General features: G+C 39.1%; 1 protein-coding gene across 1 annotated transcript in view; it reads right to left on the bottom strand.

Annotated features, from left to right (window-relative positions):
- Positions 1 to 21,399, bottom strand: part of LRRC36 (leucine rich repeat containing 36) — a 66,340-nt gene that overhangs the window by 13,353 nt on the left and 31,588 nt on the right. Inside the window, exons 6-10 of the mRNA XM_007940250.1 lie at positions 16,409 to 16,536; positions 15,477 to 15,528; positions 10,424 to 10,864; positions 7,682 to 7,971; positions 3,151 to 3,316 (exon numbers count right to left, since the gene is read on the bottom strand). Coding sequence (XP_007938441.1) covers positions 3,151 to 3,316; positions 7,682 to 7,971; positions 10,424 to 10,864; positions 15,477 to 15,528; positions 16,409 to 16,536 — 1,077 coding nt within the window. The remainder of the gene's footprint in view (positions 1 to 3,150; positions 3,317 to 7,681; positions 7,972 to 10,423; positions 10,865 to 15,476; positions 15,529 to 16,408; positions 16,537 to 21,399) is intronic.

The raw sequence follows: 21,399 nt of genomic DNA, 5'->3' as shown, positions 1-21,399 counted from the left end.
GGGGCTGGTGCGGGATCGGGCAGTGTTTCGTTCTGCTGTGCATGGGGTCGCTATGAGTCGGAAACGACTCGACGGCACTTAACAACAACAACAACAACAAAGCTTAATCATTTATGTGCATCAAAAGATTTCACTAAAAAAGTAAAAAGAAAATATTTTGGCAATGACATATTGGACAAGGGACTAATCTCTAAAATTTATAGAAAACTTTAATACCTCAACAGCAAGAAGACAAACCATCCAATTAAAAAATGGGCAGAGGACATGAACAGACCCGTCACCAAAGAAGACATTCAGGCAGCTAACAAACACATCAAGAAATGCTCGTGATCATTAGCAATTAGAAAAATGCAAATCAAAACAACTATGAGATATCATCTCACCCCAGCATTAGTAGCAAAGTTAAAAACAAAAAAAAAAAAAAAAAAGAAAAAGAAATTTGGGAAGAGAGGTAGGGTATGTGTGACAGAAAATAGAAAATAAGGTATGTAAAAACAAAAAAAAAAAAAAAAAAGAAAAAGAAAATGACAAATGCCTGTAAAGGTGTGGAGAGACTAGAACCCTCATACACTGCTGGTGAGACTAAAGTGGTACAACCACTGTGGAAAATGGTATGGCGCTTCCTTAAAAAGTTGAAAAGAGAAATACCATATGACCCAGCAATTCCACTATTAGGTATATATCCAAAAGAAGTAAGATTTGTGGCTCAGACAGACATACATTTACCAATGTTTATTGCAGCATTATTCACAATAGCAAAGAGATGGAAACAACCTAAGTGCGCATCAATGGATGAAAAGATTAAAACAAAAAACCTATGGTATATATACACAGTGGAATACTATGCAACATTAAACAACAACAAAAAATCTGTGATACATCTCATAACATGGATGAGCCTAGAGGATGTTATGCTAAGCAAAATTGGTACCTAGAGGACACTGTGCTGAGTGAAATTAGTCAATCACAAAAGGACACATATTGTATGAACCCACTACTGTAAAAAATCAGAAAAGGTAGTTTACACACAGAAATAATCATTCTTTGAAGGCTACCAGGGGTAGAGGGGGAAGGAAAGGTAAATCGCGAACTAAAAGGGAGCCATGTATCGACTCCGGTGAAGGCAAAGGCAATATACAATAAAGGGGAGGTCAGCACAAATGATCGAGGCAAAGGAAGACATGGGAGGAGCACAAGAGTTAAAGGCAACAAAGGTGAATACTATTACGCACACAATCCTGCAAGAACAGTAATAACAAACTACGAGTACATACATAGACACTCAAGCTAAATAGGGGTGGAAAAGTCAATGGCACCACACCAATGAATATATATAAGTTTGCCAGAGGGTATTTCTACTTATGTATCTATATGTGCTTCAAATATCCCATAAATATAGTAGAACATACAGACAGCAAAGTTATGAAAACTTCTTAGTCAAACCAATACCTTGAGGAAAGGAGATGCTGGGCCTGGGGGCTCAGGACTATAGTCTTGGGGGACATTAAGGTCAATTGACATAACAAAGTCCACAAAAACAATGTTCTACATCCTGTCTTGGTGACTAGTGACTGGGGTCTTAAAAGCTTGTGAGTGGCCATTTAAGGAGCTACTATTATTTTCTCCTCATCTGGAACAAAGAAGAGTGAAGAAAATCAAAGACACAGATACAGTTAATCTAAAGGACTATTGGAGCACATGTACCCCAGCCTCCATGACCCTGAGACCAGAAGAACTAGATGGTGCCCAGCTGCTACTGCTGACCATTCTGAAATAGATCACAGTAGGAGGTCCCAGATAGAGTGGGAGAAAAATGTGGAACAAAGGTCTGATAGAGACTGGTAGAACCACAGAGACTATGGCCCTTAGTCACCCTTTAAGCTGGGAACTGAGCCCACCCCCACGACTCAATCTTCAGCCAAACAATAGAGCTGTAAGGTGAACAATAATGCCAGGAAAGTATACACTCTTTAGAATAATCAACCTTTTCAGATCAAAAGGGCAGCATTTTCCCAGGGATAAAGCTCAGAAGGCAAGAAGGGAAAGAAAAAAAGGACAAGAGAAATGGTAAACACAGGGAGGAAGTGGGAAGAGAGCTATTATATTGTGGGGATTGTAATAAATATCACAAAACAAAAAGTGTATGGATTGTTGAATGTAAAATCAATTTGCTCTGTAGACTTTTACCTAAATCACAATTTAAAAAAAAAGGCCAAAGCACAGAATTCCTACAGTATAACTGCCAGCTCTGTAGGACAAAAGAGTAAGCTAATTGTTTCCTTTTATAAATACAAGTATTTTAGTATGTGGTTGCAAGAGGTGTTTTATAAAGGAAAAGATTATATGCCACATCATCTCTGGTGAAACAGCAGCAGATCCCGTCTGAGCGTGAGGTCTGCGCACTCCCCACTGCTGACCAGTGGCTCCAAGGAAGTATTGTCTACAAAATTAGAGCAAAGGGTTAACATGGAAAGGAAAACAACTGGGCCAGGATTTCTTTTCCCTGTGTATCTCTTTAGAAAATAGAAGGAGGGGAAAAACAACAACAAAACCCAAATTTTAAGTTCCTAGTTTTTAAACTTTTACCACCAACAAAAGCTCTTTGAACTCTTCTTCCATTAATCAACAGATAAACACATGAGGACTGGCATTTGCAAAACTGTTCATCTGTCCATTTTTCTAACCACACACACAAAAAGAAACCAGCAACAACCACCAAAAAATACTCCACTACACACTGAATGACAAAGAGCCCAGGTTACTTTACTAGCTATAGTTTTTCAAATCCTAACATTTCAATTGTCATCTCGGAACTCTGATCAAACCCAGTTTCCCTTGGCCCTTTCCCAAGGATCATAAAATCTTTTTGTATTCATGAACATGACGGGCTCTCAGTGTCCCAGATCTGGCCGGTCTCTATTATCAGTGACTACCAAAAAAATCAGAGGAACAAAACCAATAGCACATGAGGAAAGAGAGCTGATTAGAAACAGGGATGAAGAAGTGCAGATAATGACTGTGTTCCTGAGAAGATCTGGAAAGTGACCACAAAAACCATTTTCCTTGCACGCTAAGGCAGCTAAACGGCTTTCACCAGAACACAGAGCAGAAGCAAGGCGGAAGCCCTTCCCAGGAAATTGACAGACTCACCAAGGAACTTCTTGTTGAGGAGGAGGGAGCCCGAGCCGTTCCAGTGCTTATCCACAAGCTCTAGGAGCTGTCTGAGGACAGTCGCCACATGGGAGGTTCTGGCAGGGAGCGGGGGACTGTGGTTTCCTGGCAAACCATGCAAACTGCCCAGGTCACTAGAGAGAGACTCAAGGAAAAAAAACAACCATTGTCATTCTTACGCAAGAAGGGAAGTAAGAACTCAGACACTTGAAGTGTTAACATTAAAAAAACATGTATTTTCTCACCTTTCAGTTTGGATTTGAGTATCATTATTTACATAGAAAATAAATATAAGAAGATATAATTCAAAGTTAATATGGCATAGTGCCTAAGGCATTTGACCGCTAACCAGAAGATTGGTGGTTCAAACTCACCAGCCACTCCAGAGAAGGAAGACTGGACAATCTACTTCCGTAAAGATTTACCCCCTGGGAAACCCAAAGCGGATCACTATAAGTCGGAATCAACTCAATGGCAGTGAGTTTTTTTTTTTTTTTAAATCATAATTTTCTGGAAGGATTTTCAGAAGGAAACCAAAAGCATGTTGTTTGACACCTACATCTGTGATTCAATATATTTTGTAACATAATAATGGAAAGATTAAATGGCAGAACATTAAAAAAAAACTATTATATATCATGAAATGAAAATGGGGAGTAATTTAATAAAATTTTAGGTCACAATAAGCTTATATTTAATATATTAATTTATAATAAACATAAATGTCCTGTAACATTTTAAATGTCATTGTTGGGCCCAGTACCAAAGATAATTTTATTCAATAGGAATCATATATATTCATTTCTGAATGAATAAAAAACAATAGTGAGCTTTACTCTACAGATCTGTCAGTCTCTCCTGTATGTTACCATGGACTTCCAGAAAGCTGATACAAAGAACAGGCAAATGAGTTCTCAATCTTTGGTGCTTTCAATGTTTAAAAAAAAAAAAAACCCTACAGATAATTACTTAATGTTATCACATCTGACTGTGAAGCAGTTTTTTTTTTCTTTTTCAAAAATTTAAGTGCTCTTTTCTTTTTAGCTATTTTCTGCCTTACACCTTCGTAGAAACTGAACAACATATTTCTTTTATATTTTTATTCAAGCAGCTCTTTTCAGGCTTTCAGGTAGAAGAAGCTATGTCTAATAGGAAAAAAGAAATAGGAGTTTTTTAAAGATAGTCCAGAAAAGAACAATTTTAGAATGAATTGAGATTTTAATTGCTATTTTAACAATAGAACATGAAATAGATGTGAAAAAATTTCCTGGAACAGGTCTTATTGATACAGTATTTCAATACCCAGTGTTGCTGTATTTTCACCCTAAATACATAAACATTTAAAGTGCTCTTGTCTGATAAAGTATCAGTGGCTGAAAATGGGGGTGTGGGAGGGAAGAGACCAAAAAGCTACTAAGTAAGTATTACAAGACTGCCCCCTTTGGTACACAAAAATTATAACCTCTCTCAATATCTGCCATACCTCTAAAGTTCTGGAAAGTGAATCAAAAATATGTAAAGAGGAAAACACACACACACACACACCTACACACACAAAACCTATAAACCCATCACCCCAAAAGATTTCTAACATCTAAAAACGTAAGTGATTAGAAATAGGTACTTTTGACCAGATCGCTTGCTTCCTTGTTGTTAGGTGCTGTTGAGTCAGTTTCAACTCTCACTGACCCCACGTACCACAGAACAAAACACTGCTTGATCCTGCACCATCTTCCTATCTGTTGCCATGCTAGAGCCCATTGTTGCAGCCACCATGTCAATCCATCTTGTTGAGGGTCTTTCTCTTTTTCACTGACCTTCTGCTTTACCCAGCATGACACCCTTCTCCAGGAACTGGTCCCTCCTGATAACTTGAGCAAAGAAAGTATGGAGCACTCTGGCTGTACTTCTTCTAAGACAGATTTGTTCACCGTTCTGGCAGTCTATGATATATTCAGTATTCTTAGCCAACTCCACAATTCAAATGCATCGATTCTCCAATTCTTTTGTGCTCTTCCTTATTCCTTGTCCATTTCTCACATGCGTATAAGGCTACTGAAAACACCATCGCCTGGGCCAGTCTTCAAAGTGACATCTTTGCTCTTTAACTCTTTAAACAGGTCTTTTGCAGATTTGCCCAGTACAGTATGTTGTTTGATTTCTAGACTGCTGCTTCCATGGCCATTGATTGTGGATGCAACTAAAATGAAATCCTTGACTTCAGTCTTTTCTCCATTTATCACGATGTTGCATATTGGCTCAGTTGTGAAGATATTAGTTTTCTTTATGTTGAAGTGTAATCCATATTTAACCCTGAAGTTTTTATTTTCATCAGTAAGTGCTTTCAGTCTTCTTCACTTTCATCAAGCAACGTTGTGTGATCTGCATATCGCAGGTTGATTAGTCTTCCTCTAATTCTGATGTCACGTTCTCCTTCACAGAGTCTAGCTTCTGGGATTATTTGCTCAGCATACAGATTGAAAGTCTGGTGAAAGGATACAACCCTGCTGCACACTTTTCCTCATTTGAAACCATGCAGAATCCCTTATTCTACCCAAACTACTGTATTTTGGTCTATGTAAGAAAGAAAAGACCAAAACATATGTCAGAGGAGACACTGAAACTTGCTCTTGAATGAAGAGTAGCTAAATTGAATGGAAGAAACGATGACTTAAAAAAAAAAAGCTGAACAGAAGATTTCCATAAGTAAAATATTATAATGAAATGTGCAAAATCAAAAGGGAAGAACACATTCAGTATTTCTCAAGCTGAAAGAACTGAAGAAAAAATTCAAGCCTCGAGTTACAACGTTGAAGGATTCTATGGGCAAAATATCAAACAATGCAGGAACCATTAAAAGAAGATGGAAAGAATACACAGTCACTGTACCAAGAAGAACTGGTCAATGTTCACCTATTTCAGGAGTATCATATGATCGAGAACCAGCAGTACTGAAGGAAGAAGTCCCAACTTCACTGAAGGCATTGGCAAAAATCAAGGCTCCAAGAATTGATGGAATACCCAATGAGAAATTCCAACAAATGCATGCAATACTGGAAACAATCACTCATTTATGTCAAGAAATTTGGAACACAGCTACCTCTTCCAACCAATTGGAAGAGATTCATATCTGTACTCATTCCAAAGAAAGGTGATCCAACAGAATGTGGAAATTATTGAACAGTATTATTAGTATCATAAAAAAGAAAATTGCACTGAAAATAATTCAAAACCAGTTGAGGCAGTACATAAACAGAAAACCGTCAGAAATTGAAGCCAAATTCAGAAGAGGGCGTGGAATGAGGGATATCACTGTTGATGTCAGATGTATCTTGGCTGAAAGCAGAGAATACCAGAAAGATGTTTACCTGTGTTTTAGTGACTATGAAAAGGGATTTGACTATGTGGACCATAACAAATTATGGATAACATTGCAAAGAGCAGGAATTCCAGAACACTTAACTGTGCTCATGAAGAACTTTCTTCCTTATAGGACAGTAAATGATCAAATGACAAGTGATTCATATGACAAAGGATCATGGGAAGCCCAAAGGAGGAGAGGCCCCTAACAGCTGTGGTTTCCCTAACTGAAGAAAAAATTTCATGGTGACAGCAGGACTTGCGAGAATAATTAGCATTTAAACAGACAAGAGAGGAGAGTGGAAGACATTCTCCGTGGAGGAATGTACCCAATAGGCATAAATTAGCAAGTACTTCACACTAATATTACTGTTTTATCAACATAAATGCCCTATAATATTTAGAATTTAGTTACTGGACCCATTACTTATTAATACCTTTGATTCAGTAAGCTAAAATAAGCCATTTTTAAATTAACAAAAATTGACAATTAGTAATAACAGAATAATTATGAGGTCTTATTGTACAACACCATCATACTACAATTTTATAAAATGACTTGGACTGTAGGTGTGGCAATGATCCTCAATTTTGTGTTTATTCTCTGAACCACTTTCTGCTAAAAGTCCCTTGAATAATCTAATTCATCTGCATCTAATTCATCATCTCCTTGCTGCTAATCAATTTCTAGACAGAATAGCATTGATTTTTTCAAACAAAGACAAACAAGTTAGTCATTTGTGGCAGAAACAAATGTGTAAAGATAATGAGATTATAAACATCAAAGCCACAGAGATCAATCTTGTGACAATCCTGAGCCCCCTGTACTGCCTATGGCATTCCTTCCTCGGTAAACACTTGTCTGGCACTTCTTATTATCAAAGTACTTTTCACCATGTTTAAACTCTGGAAGTAGATCTGGGACAGTTCTCCCTGTGGCAGAAATAAGGAAATGTTAACAGAAGGGGAATGACTTTTCCCAGGGCGGAAGAACCACAGGCTTTGACTGGGCAGTGCTAACGAGTGGCCTCTGAAAACCCCTTTCAATTTCTAGCACTTTTGGTCAGAACTACCGCCACACCCAACAGAACCCCATTCTGGTCTTGGCCCTGATGCATGTTGTCCACAAGCACAAATAGCCAACACTTGCCTCACTGCCTGCAGCCTCTCTGAAACCATGCTTTGGGTTCAGGGTGGCAAGGATATTGTCCTTCCGTTTGAATCCTCTCTTCGACGGGCTTAATGACCTCTTGGCCAAAATCTCTCTGTCTTCTGAAGTCCCAGATGGCAGCATCAGTGTTCGCAGAGAGTTTCCCAGGACAGAGTTGTTTGAGAAAGAACCATGTGCTGGTGTTAAGTCACTGGGGCTGGTGGGTAGCTGCTGCTCTACACTGACCAGCAGAGCAGGATCACTGTTGAAATGGGTTGTGGCGTACAGATCTGTGGAGGAAAGAGGCTACAAGATCAACCTGCTCTTCAGTTTCCTCATGTCTCACCCAGCCTGGAACCCAAAGGTCAAAATAATCACTCCCTAGAATATGCCCTTAACTCCCTGGACCCCTTCTCTCTCTCTCCTCCCACTGGACTAAACTCCAACTCTGGTTGAATCCAACTGTCCATCTATTCCAAGCCTACACCAGAGTAGTGGAAAGTAGCTGGAGAGCAACATAACATGTTTGACCATCCTCACTTTAAGCTCATAAACACTACCTTAACTGGGCCCCTAGTACTGCTCACCTATCCTATTACCCTAGCCAATTTACTCTTCTGTTCTCTAAGATGACTATTACACTTTCTCCTTCCTCCTCAAACTTCTAATACCATCTCCACCCTCCTCACTCTCAGCTGTTGACCTTTTATTTCACTGAGAAGGCAGAGGCGATCAAAGAGAATGTCTATGAGGTCCCACCACTAAATCTACCAACTCTCCTGTATTTGTGCTCGTAGATTCTCTGCCTTCCTTCTTGTCATGAAAGATGATCTGTCTGTGCTTCTAAGGCCATCCTCCCCACTGGTGGCTAGAGTCCATCTTCTCTAGACTACCCATGGTTGTTTTCCTTTCTTTCTTATAATTGCCCTTTCTCCCTCCTGCATCATCCACTTTCCCTCTATTGGAGCATTGCCTTCAGGATCTCCTTGACCCTCTCTCCTTCCATTTCTCTGCTCCCCTTTACTCCATAACTCCTTAAATGAGTTGTATATACTCATTACCTTTATTGCCTTTCCTCCAATTCTTTACTGAACTCACCTCAGTAAGACTTTTATTCTCAAGCTTTCCCTGTAGCTATTCACTAATGTCTTCTGTGTTGCCAAATATCATATTCATTGTCACTCCCAAAGCTCATTCTCACTCTATCATAAGCATCTCACATAGCATTAATCACTCCCCTCCTTGAAAAACATGAGTTACTTGGCTTCCAAGATACTACTTTCTCTTGGCTTTTTCTTCTCCTTCCTTGTTGGCTATTCTTTTCTTGGTCTCCATGCTGGGTCCTCTTCATCTACCTGACTTCAAATTGTTGGAGGACCAGAATCAATCCTCAGATCTCTCTTATATCTATATTCACTCCCTAGGTGACAGCCCATTTTGTTATTGTTGTTGTTGTTATGTGCTGTGGAGTCAGACCTGACTCAACAACCCCTCCCTTGGGTTTCTGAGGTGGTATCACTACAGAAGTAGATTCCCCAACCTTCCTTCCGAGGAGTGGCTGGTGCGTTTGAACCACCAGCCTTCTGGTTAGCAGTCAAGTGCCTTAGGCACTGTGTTACTGCTCTTCCAGTTATTCAGACTCAAAAAACCTTGGAGTCATCTTTGACCCTCTTTCTCTCACACTTCACCTTCAATACATCAGTAAATAATGGGGTGCTAACTCCAAACATATTCAGAATCTGACTGCTTCTCACCACCTCTACCACTCTCTTTCATCCAGAGTCTATCCTAAAGTGTTTCCTTATTTTTATCCTTGCTCCCCACAGTCTATTCTTAACCCAGTAACAAGAGTAATTTTTAAGTCAGATCATGTTACTCCTCTGCTACAGACCCTCCAATGGTTTCCATTCTCACAAGAATAAATTTCTGGTGACCTCTCTGGTTTCATCTGTACATTCACCTTGCTCACTCCTCTGCAGCCACACTGGTCTCATTCTTTTGAATATGCCAAGCATGTTCCAGTCTCAGGAATTTTGCACTTACCATTTCCACTGTTTACGAATTTTTCCTCTAGTTATCCACATGGCTTTCACTCTCACTCCATTTAGTTCTCTTCTTTTATAGTGGCTCATCAGAGAAGCATTCCCTGACCTCTCTTATCTAAAATAGTACGTTATTCTCTATATTTTTATATTATTTTTCTTCACAGCCCTAATCATAACCTGACATACATTAATATGTTAACTTATTTTTCATAACTACTATCCTACTAGAATGTAAACTCCACAAAAGTAGGGACTTTATTTATTTAGTTTGCTACTATTTTTGCAGAGCACAAAGAGTATCTGGCACATAGTAGGTGTTCAACAAATTTGTTGAATGAATTAACAAGTAACTGAAGAGTGGTCTCCATCAGTTACCCTGCAACCAGTCTCTTCTGAAAGTAACTCAGAATAGAAGTCACTGTGACCAGAGAAGACTAGATGCTGCTAGAAATATTCCCAAAATGCTAGTTAACTAAAATAACATGTAGTTATGAAGCTCACATTTCTACAAATTTTCTCTATCATGTTACACTCATACCCTGCAGATTTCTGGAGGTTCCATGGACCACTGGTGACCCTGAAATACAATTTAAGAAATGCTAATGTAATTTAAGAAATACTAATTCCAAACTTCCCAGTTATACCTTCTATCTTCACACCTATGAAAAAGATCTGTAAATTGACAAGAAGTTATTACCTGAACTAAGTTTCAAGAGCCTTCTGGTGCTGTAGTCAGGATTAGACAGAGAAGTCAGCAAGTCTCCACAGGGATGGGATGCAGTGGCCTTCATGTCATTTGAAGGCTTTGTGCTATATTCTCGGTAGCTCTTGTTTCTGTGAGGCCTTTTACCAAGACTTTCATGCAGGGAAAGAGTTTGAGGATAATGACTATCATAATTTTCCAGACCAACATCTGAAGGAAACTGATAGGGATGGATCTGGCTAGAGTCCCCCACATCCAGGCGTTTACCCAATGAGGCATCATGGGTAAGCTGGTATGTATCAGGTTTTTGTTTCAATTCCTTTTCTGGAGAAGAACCCGATGACTTACTGGCCAAAAAAGATACTCGGTAGCCTTCTCTACCCATCTTCTCTGGGGATTGAACTCTGGATTGATGAGGCGAGTAGCGTCTGAATTCTAACCGCCATCAAGGGGAAAACAAAACATGATGAGAATGCTTCTTGGCCCAGTTAGAGTACCTCTGTTTGCTAGACTTACTCTATGTATACCAGAAAAAGTTCTTGGGGAAAAAAAATTATTTAAATTTTAGAAATGGTAGCATAAAGTGATAAAAAGGACTTCCATATGGAACAAAAGCCCTATGGAACATTTATATAAACAGTAAAGAATCTGTGTTACATGGGGACAAATTTCATGTCAATCTAATCCTGTGGGAATTCCCTCAGAAAACTAGGTGTCAGAGTTTTCTAGACATCATCTTCATAAAAAAAAAAAAAAAAAAGCTAATGAACTCACCTCCACTTGACAATAGTTGTGATTTTATGTATTGAATCTGTGGGAAATAGTTAGAGGCCTATGATTTCATAACTCCTTGCATTAAAGCTAAGCCCACTCCCATCTCGAAGCCATCCAGAAGTCCTAGAGTTCACACAACAGGAACCACTATTCCAGTCCATTCGAATGACAAGGAATGCAAACCCTATGAAAATCTCTGGCACAGGTACTGACCCAGCCATAAAGCATTTCTCTCAGATAACTGTATCCGTCATCTCCAAAAAGCCTCCTAGTGGGGCAGGCAGAGCAGCCGACAAAAAGATAAGGCTCTGTGCTCCTTGGCGCTTTCAGAGCTTCACGTGCTTGAACGGTTTCCTTAGGAAACAAAAAAATACTATAATTGAGTTAGTCATATTTACCTTAAAAAAAAAAAAATGCCTTTTAACTCTCAAGGACCTAGAAGACACCAATATTTTACCCAGGGTCAGCATATACAGTGGGTGAAAGGTTGTAGGACAGTATCTTTAAGTAACAAAAAGCAGCTAAGAATCAAACCAAATAAAACCAAACTCACTGCCGTTGAGTCGGATCTGACTCACAGCAGCCCCTCCTTGGGTTTCTGAGGCAGTATCAACTACAGAAGCGGATTGCCCAATCTTCCTTCCGAGTAGTGGCTGGTGGGTTTGAACCGCCAGCCTTCTGGCTAATAGAAATGTCTTAGGCACTTTGCCACCAGAGCTCCCAAGAATCAAATGTATTGGTTAATTGGTCAATTCAGTTTCAAGTAATAATAAATGAGATAATTCGGACTATCCTTCCTATTGAACAAAAGAGCTAAAGGAATAGTGAGGAGTTTTCAGGACAAAATCCAGGAAACAGCAAGAACCCAAATAGATAAGTTTAGCACTTAAGGCCCTTTAGGGTGACAGGGGCTGAAGTCAGAGTACAGGGTCCATCCAAAGTGAGGAATGTAACTCCCCTGGCCCACACATCCTAAAAGGGACACAACCACCAAAGCAAAGGTAAACTTGAAAAAAAAAAAAAAAAAAAAATTCCAGCCCCTGTACTGATTGGTAATCCAGGTTTGCTTTAGCTGGGTGGTCCAGGGAACCTCAAGCCTTGAACTTGGTTTAAGATGATGCTAGACTGTTGGTGATTTAGGAAACCCACACAATGAAATCTGTTCTAAAAAGACACCTTCATACAAGAGTTCAGATTATTTATACTAATACTTTTTTCAAATATAATAACCAGCAAATGACCAAAACAAAAGAAAACAAGAATTAAATAAGACAACATGAGTAATAATCAGCAGAAAAGCAGACAGCAGATCACAAGGAAAATAAAATCAGATACTGAAATTAACAGACACAGCACAGAAGACAACTAAACTAACTATATTTAAGTAGGAAAAAAGCTAGACATTTTCTGCTTATAAGAAGTGATTCAGTAGATTTGAGAAAGAACCAAATCAAACTCTCAGAATTGAAAAATACAAATGAAATTAGTAATTCAAGAGACAATCTTAATAACAGATTAGATACAGCTGATGAGAATGTTAGTGAATTGGAATATAGGTCAAAAGAAATTATCCAGAATGTAGACCAGAATAAAATATTTTAAAAACATAAAAGACAGAATAAGAGACAAAGAGGACAGAGTGGAAATATAACATATTTATTTAATCAAGAAACCCAAAAGGACAAGAGAGAAAGACTAGAACAAACAATATTTGAAGATTTTTCCAGAATTAGTGAAAGACATAATTCACAGATTCGAGCACAGTAGACACCAAACAGGAAAAATAAAAATAAACCTATACCTCAGAGTAAAACTGTGGGGGTGGGGGTGGTAGTGGTGGTAGTGGTGGAGGAAGAGGAAGAGAACTGGAAAATCTTAAAAGCAGCCAGAGAATAAAATACAAATTATCCTTAAAGAAGTGATAAACTTTCAGCTGACTTCTCAAAAGCAACCATAAAAGTCAGAATACAGTGAAATACCTTTAATATTCTGAAAGAAATAACTGCCAATTTAGAAATCTACACCTAGTAAAAACATTCTTTAAGAATGATAATGAAATAAAAGAGAAAAATTTCCAACCAGGACCTATGTACCCAACCAAACTGTCCCTCAAATATGATGGTAAAATTAGGACATTTCCAGATAAGCAGAAAGTAAGGGAATTTGTTAAAACCAGACCAACCTTACAAGAGATGCTAAAGGGAATCCTTTGGACAGAGAACCAACAAAAGCAAACAACAACTGACAATTAACACACATGATGACATAACCCAGAAAACAACCCAGGTATAGAAGTATCCAAAGTAAATAAGCCTACAAGATTGTAAACGGAACCAGAGACATCAACTGACAAATGAGGACAACTAAAAACCAAAAAGGGGGGAAAAATTGTGTAGTTACAGAACTTCTAAACGCTAGGGAAATCAAGACAACTACAAGATAGAACAGACTGTTCTACCCTTGGGAAGAAAACTATAAATCACAGGATAACCTCAAAGAAAAATGATAAACCTTCATATCAAAATAAAAAAAGAGGACCAGCACAAATATTTAGCAAATACTAAAACAATAGCAACAAAGGAAGAGATAACACAATTCATAAATAAAACAAGCTCAGCACAGAAAATTATATGGAACAAAGAAATCAACACCACAAAAAAGCACATAACAAAACGATAGCAACAAATTCATACTTGTTGATAATTACATAACTGACAATCTCTAAGATTTATAGAAAACTCCATTGCCTCAACACAAAGGGATTAACAATCCAATTGAAAAATGGGCAGAAGACATGAATAGACACTTCACCAAGGAGGTTATTCAGGTGGCCAGCAAATACATGAAGAGATGGTCACAGTCACTGGCCATCAGAGATATGCAAATCAGAACAACAATGAGATACCATCTCACCCCAGCACTAATGGCAAAGTTCAATGAGACAGAAAATAACAAATGCCAGCAGGGATGTGGAGAGATTGGGATTCTCATACACTGCTGGTGGGACTGTGAAGTGACACAACCACTGTGGAAAGCAGTATGGCGATTCCTTAGAAAGCTGGAATTGGAGATACCATTTGACCCAGCAATCCCATTACTAGGTATATATCCCAGAGAGGTGAGAGCCAGGACAGGAACAAATATGTGTAACACATATTAATCACAGCACTATTTACAATAACCAAAAATGGAAACAACCTACATGCCCAGCAATGGAAGAGTGGGTGACCAAACTATGGTACATACATATACACAATGGAATGCTATGCACACTAAAGAAGATAAGTAGAGTCTGCAAAACACTGCATGACATGGATGAACTTGAGGACATTATGGTGGGTGAAATAAGTCAATCACAGAAGGACAAACATAGTATTAGTTCGTTGCTGTGGAGGGTCAAGGAAAGGTTTATATATGGAGGGAAACTTTGTTGGTTGACAGGGGTGTGTGGGGAGGGGAGGAAACACTGCAGAAAAAAAATACATGTTTTGACCCATGTCACTTTAGTTTTGTATATTTCACTGCACATAAATTATATTTCAATAAAATGCATTAAAAAGAAGACTGATAATGAAATAAAGGTATTTTCAGACAAAAATGAAAATAATTTACCACCAGTAGAGCCATACTGAAAATTCAAAAGGATCTGCTTTAAGCAGGAGGGAAATTATCTCAGAAAGAAAGTCTTAGATTAAAAAAGTAAATTAAGAGTAAACAAAGTGATTAATACATGGATAAATTTAAATGAATATTGACTCTATGAAAAAGAATGTCTTGTAAGTTTTTAAAAATAATATATAGAGAATTAAAATTTATAATAATACTATATAAGTCAGGAGGGATTAAATGGAGTAAAGGACTCTAAAGTCTTCACATTATCCAAAAGAAGAGTTAAGGTATTGGTGAATTTTAAATTGCATAAATTAAAGACACTTATTATAGTTTTTGAAGTAACACTAAAAGTATAGAAACACTTTATAACTTCCAAACCAGTAAAGGGGGGAAAAAATCCGAAAGGTCGCAAGAAAGGTGAGAAAAAAGAATTCTAACAGTGAGCAAACACAAAAAGTCAAAAACGAGGGGGCAGGATGTTTCACTGTTCAAGCAAAAAAGCTTCCCAGGTCTCTAATCAAGGAGGCAGCTCCTGATGAAAGCAGGAGGGAGCTGACCAACAGGGCCCAGAGCTGAGCCATCTTCATTTCCTCCCCAATCCCATTAAATGCAGATTTCCCTGATTAGTGTGGGAAAAGAGGTTTGGTGAGCAAATATTTACCGTCTTCCTGGTGACTGTCACTTGACATTTCCCTTCTTGCCACTTGCTGCATCTAAAACAAATTTGAAAGTTTAGGTAGAAGGGAGTCCATGGGCATTCAGACATGAGCTTATTAGACCAAGGGTTCAGAATACTTCCTATTAACAAGGAAGCCCCTCCTTGCAAGCTAGGGAAATAGACCTTCAAGTAAGGTCCAAGAAGTGATCACACTGCTGGGATGACGAAGTTGTTTTAGACTCTGAAAATGCAAAGTATCTTTGGTAGGTAAAGGATATGACAAACGGTGGAAAACTGTATTTCCTCTGCTTACAACAGCTCAGCATGGGAATTTTTCTGATGGCACACAGCAACGAAGCTGAGGAGCTACTGGAGGTTTTAACAGGCTGAAAATTAAGCTGAGGCCTAACTAGGCAAGGACTGACACGAAATGAAAAGCATTTGGGGATTTTGTGTGCATGTATGTTTGTTTTTAACTACCCTATTCAGTATCTTTTTGGTAATCATGCTGAGAAAGACATACCATTTCCTTATTCCTTAAACTGGAAGTATATATGACAAGTATATTTAATTTCCTTTTTTCTTTTACTTTAGTCACATCAGAAAACTTTCTTTTTTAATCTAAGAAGTGCTACTTAACCTTAAACTATAAATTGGAGTGTCCTCTGTCTTCATGTCCTTTAAATGGAAGATAAAAAATAGTAATTTAGATCATTTCTCAATGATAGTGTTTCCAAAGACACAGAAACCTACTACATGACACTCCTGTCTTTTTATAAGATGAAGGTATTATATACCCAAACTCAAAAAAATTCTCATTAACTTTTTACTAGTAACAAGTAAGTCCTCTTACACCTTCATAAATAGTGTCCATTGAATTATTAGTATTAATTTATTGACCACTCAATAGATCGTCTAGAAAATGAATACATTACCTGTGTCCCCAGTGGGAAAGTGTCTAACTTCTGATCTGGTATACCGTTGCCCTGGGTTGCAGAAGTACTCATTAGGGATTCCTTTATTTCCCGGTTGGGGAGGGGAATAAAAAGTCCTTTGTTTGAGTCTGTGCATAAAAAGAAAAGGCATACAATGAAGTCCTGACCAGACTTCAAAGGCAGCATGTCTTACGGAAAGACAGAAGTCATGAAATTGAAACCTAGTGTTGGTGCCACCACTTGGAAACCATGTGAAGCTGGGCAAAGGGGTTAGCCTCTCAGATTTGTCAAATGGAATTTACAGATTGAATTGTGCCCCCACCCCCGAATATGTATTGGAGTCCTAACTCCTACACTTGTGGATGGAATCCTGTTTGGAAGTAGGGTTTTCGTTGTGATGTTGGATCACACCCAAGTAGGGTTGGTTCTAAATCTAATCACCTCTGAGTTATCAAAGGAGCAGGTTAGACACAGAGACAGGCACGCAGGCGCATAGGGAAAACAGACACCAGCTGATGGAAGAGGCAGACGAATCTCCAAGCCTGGCAACGCCAAGGATTGCCAGCTCTGAGAGACTTGAGACAGACAAGAAAGGACTCTTCCTAGAGCTACACCCTGAATTTGGACTCAGCTCCTGAAGTGAGGAAATAAATTTCTGTCCTTAAAACCACCCACTTGTGGTATTTGTATTATAGCAACACTAGGAAACTAAGACAAACAATGATGATAAAACCTTAGGGTTGAGATGAGATTAAAACAAGATAATGGATATGAAAGGGCTTCATAAATTATGCAGTGCTCCATAGAAATTAAGAGGAAGGCAAATATTTTTCACATTTCTTGAGAGAATAAATGATGAACTTTGACACCAATTCAACAATCTTTGGCTACAGATGCAGGGAACACACTCCTGGGATTATACATCTCCGGGGCTCTAAGGAGCAAGCAGTTCTGCACTTAGTCATCATTTCAAACCAGCCTCTTTCTGCCTCAATTTCTTCCTTTGAAAAAAAGAATAATCAGCCCTATTTCATATAGAAGAACACTAACCCTTAGGTATCCAGCATTTGGTCTATGATTAGGAAAACCACCTTAAAAATAGAAACAAAAACTGTGTCCTAGTTCTGGCTACTCCAGAAACTGTTACTGAGAAGAGCCTGTTAGCACATGGCAAGTAATTCTGTTAGGTTGTAACACTTGTACAAAGGTTTCTGTACATTATTGATAAATATTTATTAACTGTATGATTCTGGTGTTGCTATAAGTCAGAACTGACTCAATGGATTTGTTTGTGTGGGGAGATCTGAGATGAAAATAAGAATTTTGCTTTTGTTTAGGGAGATTTTTCTAGCAGAACTGAGTAAGAGTTAAGCAGAGCATTAAAAATTTGGGCCCTTAGTCAATGTGCTTGTCTGCTAGTTCTCATCTGCCTGCCCTGGCAACAGAAAGCTGCTATAAGTCAGTGCAAGTGAAAATTGAGGGTGAATAAAGCCAGCCTCTGAGAGCCCAGCCCCTCAGTCACTTAGGGTTCCAAAATGTCTCATGTTTCTGGGCTGCCTGCTAGGACTAAAATGTCCTACTTAAACACAAGCTGCTCCTCTGTCATTTTGTTTGATGAAACCACTTTTTCCAAAGCGACATACGGTTTTACACCTTATTTTCTTGTCCCCTGCACAGTAGCACCACTGAAAACACTAGATAGAATAGAAATTGCTGGTTGTAACCTCTCAGTAAAAATAAGAACATTAATAAACAGTAACTTTGGGTTGAGGCCTGCCTTATTTTATCCTGTAAAAACACCATCTCCATCCTGGTTTTTCTCCCATTGAACTGATTGCTTTTTTTTTTTTTTTTTTCCAGATTCACAGGTTCTTCCCCACCCCCTGCCCCAATCTACTTCTTGGTGTAAGTAAACCACCAAGGTCCAAATTTTTTGCTGACTGCTTCTCCTTGATTTCAGATGTATGGCTTGCAAATATTTTCTCCTAAATCTGTGAGTTGTCTTTTCACTTTCTTGATAGTATCTTGGAAGCACTTGTATCATCTCTGGTAGCATAGTGGCTAAAGGCACTTAGTGACTGCTAGCCAGAAGGCTGGTGGTTCAAACCCACCAGCCACTCCTCAGAAGGAAGATGGGGCAATCTACTTCTGTAGTGATACTGCCTCGGAAACCCAAGGAGGGGTTGCTATATATAATATATATATAATTTTTTTTTTTTTTAACGAAGCCTAGAGCAACGAAGGAAGAAGAGTGAGGAATAGGAAGAGGATATGGATTGTTTGTGAATACCAGAAAGATGTTTACTTGTGTTTTATTGACTTTGCAAAAGCATTTGATTGTGTGGATCATAACAGATTGTGGATAACATTGAGAAGAATGGGAATTCCAGAACACTTAGTTGTACTCATGAGGAACCTGTACATAGACCAGGAGGCTGTCATTCATACAGAACAAGGGGATACTGCATGGTTTAAAATCAAGAAGGGAGTGTGTCAGGGTTGTATCCTTTCACCATACTTATTCAATATGTATACTCAGCAGATAATCTGAGAAGCTGGACTATAAGAAGAAGAATGTGGCATCAGGATTGGAGGAAGAATCATTAACAACCTGCGATACGCTGATGATACAATCTTGCTTGCTGAAGTGAAGAGGGCTTGAAGCACTTACTGATGAAAATTAAAGACTACATTCTGCAGTATGGATTGCAGCTGAAAATAAAGAAAACAAGATGTCCTCACAACTGGACCAATAAGCAGCATTATGATAAATGGAGAAAAGATTGAAGTTGTCAAAGACTTCACATTGCTTGGTTCTACAATCTATGCCAAAGGAAGCAGCAATCAGGACATCAGACAATGTACAAAAGAACACAATGCAATGCACAGCCATCAAGTCAGATCCGACTCATAGTGACCCCGCCTTGATTTTCCGAGGTGGTAACACTATGGAAGTAGATTGCCCAACCTCCTTCTGAGGAGTGGGTGGTGGGTTTGAACCTCCAGCCTTCTAGTTAGCAGTCAAATGCCTTAGGCACTACGCCACCAGAGCTCCTAGCCATGTATAGCACTGGGAAAATTGGCTGCAAAGGACCTCTTTCAAGTCCTGAAGAGTAAAGATGTCTCCTTGAGGATCAAGGTGTGCCTGACACAAGCCATGGTATTTTCAATCATGTGAGAGTTGGACAATGAATAATGAAGACCAAAGAGTCGATGCTTTTGAGTTGTGGTGTTGGCAAAGAATGCTGGAAGTACCATGGACTACTAAAAGAACTAACAAATCTGTCCTAGTTGAAGTGCAGCCGGAATGCTCCTTGGAAGCGAGGATGGCCAGACTTCGTCTTAAATACTTTGGTCATGTTCTTAGAAGGACCATTCACTGGAGAAGGATGTCATGCTTGCTAAGGTGGAGGGTCAACGCAAGAGGGGAAGGCCCTCAACGAGATGGACTGACATAGTGGCAGTAGCGATGGGCTCAAGTTTAGCAAGGATTGTGAAGCTGGCACAGGACCGGCCAGTGTTTTGTTCTGCTGTGCATAGGGTTGCTGTGAGTCAGCGATGACTAGACAGCACCTAACAATGACATGGACTATGTGGCTAACTATCTCCTTGAACAACTGCCACCTTTGCCGTGAGACCAGAACTCCTCACGAGGTTGTATATGGGGTAAACAAGGTAATCACACTTCTCTGGTCGCTGGTCACCGGTGTGGGTGCCAGTGCAGACCCGAGCAAGCGTAGCCATTTACCTGGTTCCTGCCCTGATGGGAATGCTGCTTTCAATAATTCAAAATGACCATGCTGTGCCAAGCTAATTGGAAATTCACCATTCTGTCTCCTTGTTCACTGTTTGTATTTAGTTTCTTCTTCTAATCAGTATTTGATCCATTCCTTTACCCTTTCATTTGAAGCTTGGGGTTCCAGGATTGTTATCCCTGTCTGCTTTACTAGGTTTCCAGGGTCTGTGTTATAGAGGGTGTGGGTAGTATATCTGCCCAGTCTGCCATGTTGGATCATTTCCCCCATTCTCAAGTTTTTAAGACTCTAGACACTACTCACTTCATTAGGAGGCAGATTACTTTTGTGAACTAAGTTAGCCAATTGACTGAGTTGTCCCATGAGACTAGGGACCTAGGGGGAAGCCATTATTTTGAACGAGCTAGTGGGAACTGTTCTCCAGAAGGTTTTCTCCTAGCTGTGGCATGCCCATAAACATGGCATAATCACATCAATCATATTGGATTACCAACAGTGCTTACAGGCAACAAGCCCCGGGGATCTAGCACAAACACAGTTTTCAGTAGAAAGTAAAGCTTCTTAACCTTTCAAAGTAGAAAAATAAATTATATATATATATATATATATATTCCAAGCAACGACTGGAGCTCCCAAGGACCTTCACAAATGGCCCTCTGTCTATTAAAGCAGTTTGTTCTCAGTTCAGACTGTACGCTTTAAAACATGTTAGCTCACAGAATGAGTCTTTGTGTGTGTTAATGATATAATGTGACATAAATGAAGTCTAATTCAGCCCATACAAAAAGAGGTGATGAAATTGTGTTTCGATTAATCTTTCTCTGTCTAGAAATACATATGTAAGTGCTTGTCCCTAGAAAGCAGGAGAAAAATGTGCAGTTTGCTTCTATAAGGATTTATACTACTTTTTCAAGCAAGTTTTCTTAGAGGTCATTTGATTTTTTCTGACAGGAGAATATCAGGCTAACCCACAAGCAGAGGTGCTTACGTTGCTTATTGGGTACTCTGTTCCTGTCAGTGATTGTAAATTTGAAAAGAGGCTTTGATTCTGTGGGAAGGTGCTGTGGGGTTGGGAGAGAGGCAGATATCAGGCATACCTAGAAGCAGAAGATTTGATGTGGTTTAAAAAAAAAAAATGTGGGGAGGCGGGGCAAGATGGCGGACTAGGCAGAAGGATTGCACAGACCCTCTTCAACAAAGAAAAGGGAAACCAATTAACACAGACACAGAAGATAA

The sequence above is a fragment of the Orycteropus afer genome, unplaced genomic scaffold (genome assembly GCF_000298275.1).
Source record: "Orycteropus afer afer isolate SDZICR_OR568_19922 unplaced genomic scaffold, OryAfe1.0 scaffold00067, whole genome shotgun sequence".
Classification (NCBI taxonomy): domain Eukaryota; kingdom Metazoa; phylum Chordata; class Mammalia; order Tubulidentata; family Orycteropodidae; genus Orycteropus; species Orycteropus afer.
Note: the sequence above shows the minus strand (reverse complement) of the source record. Positions and strands in the feature narration are given on the sequence as shown.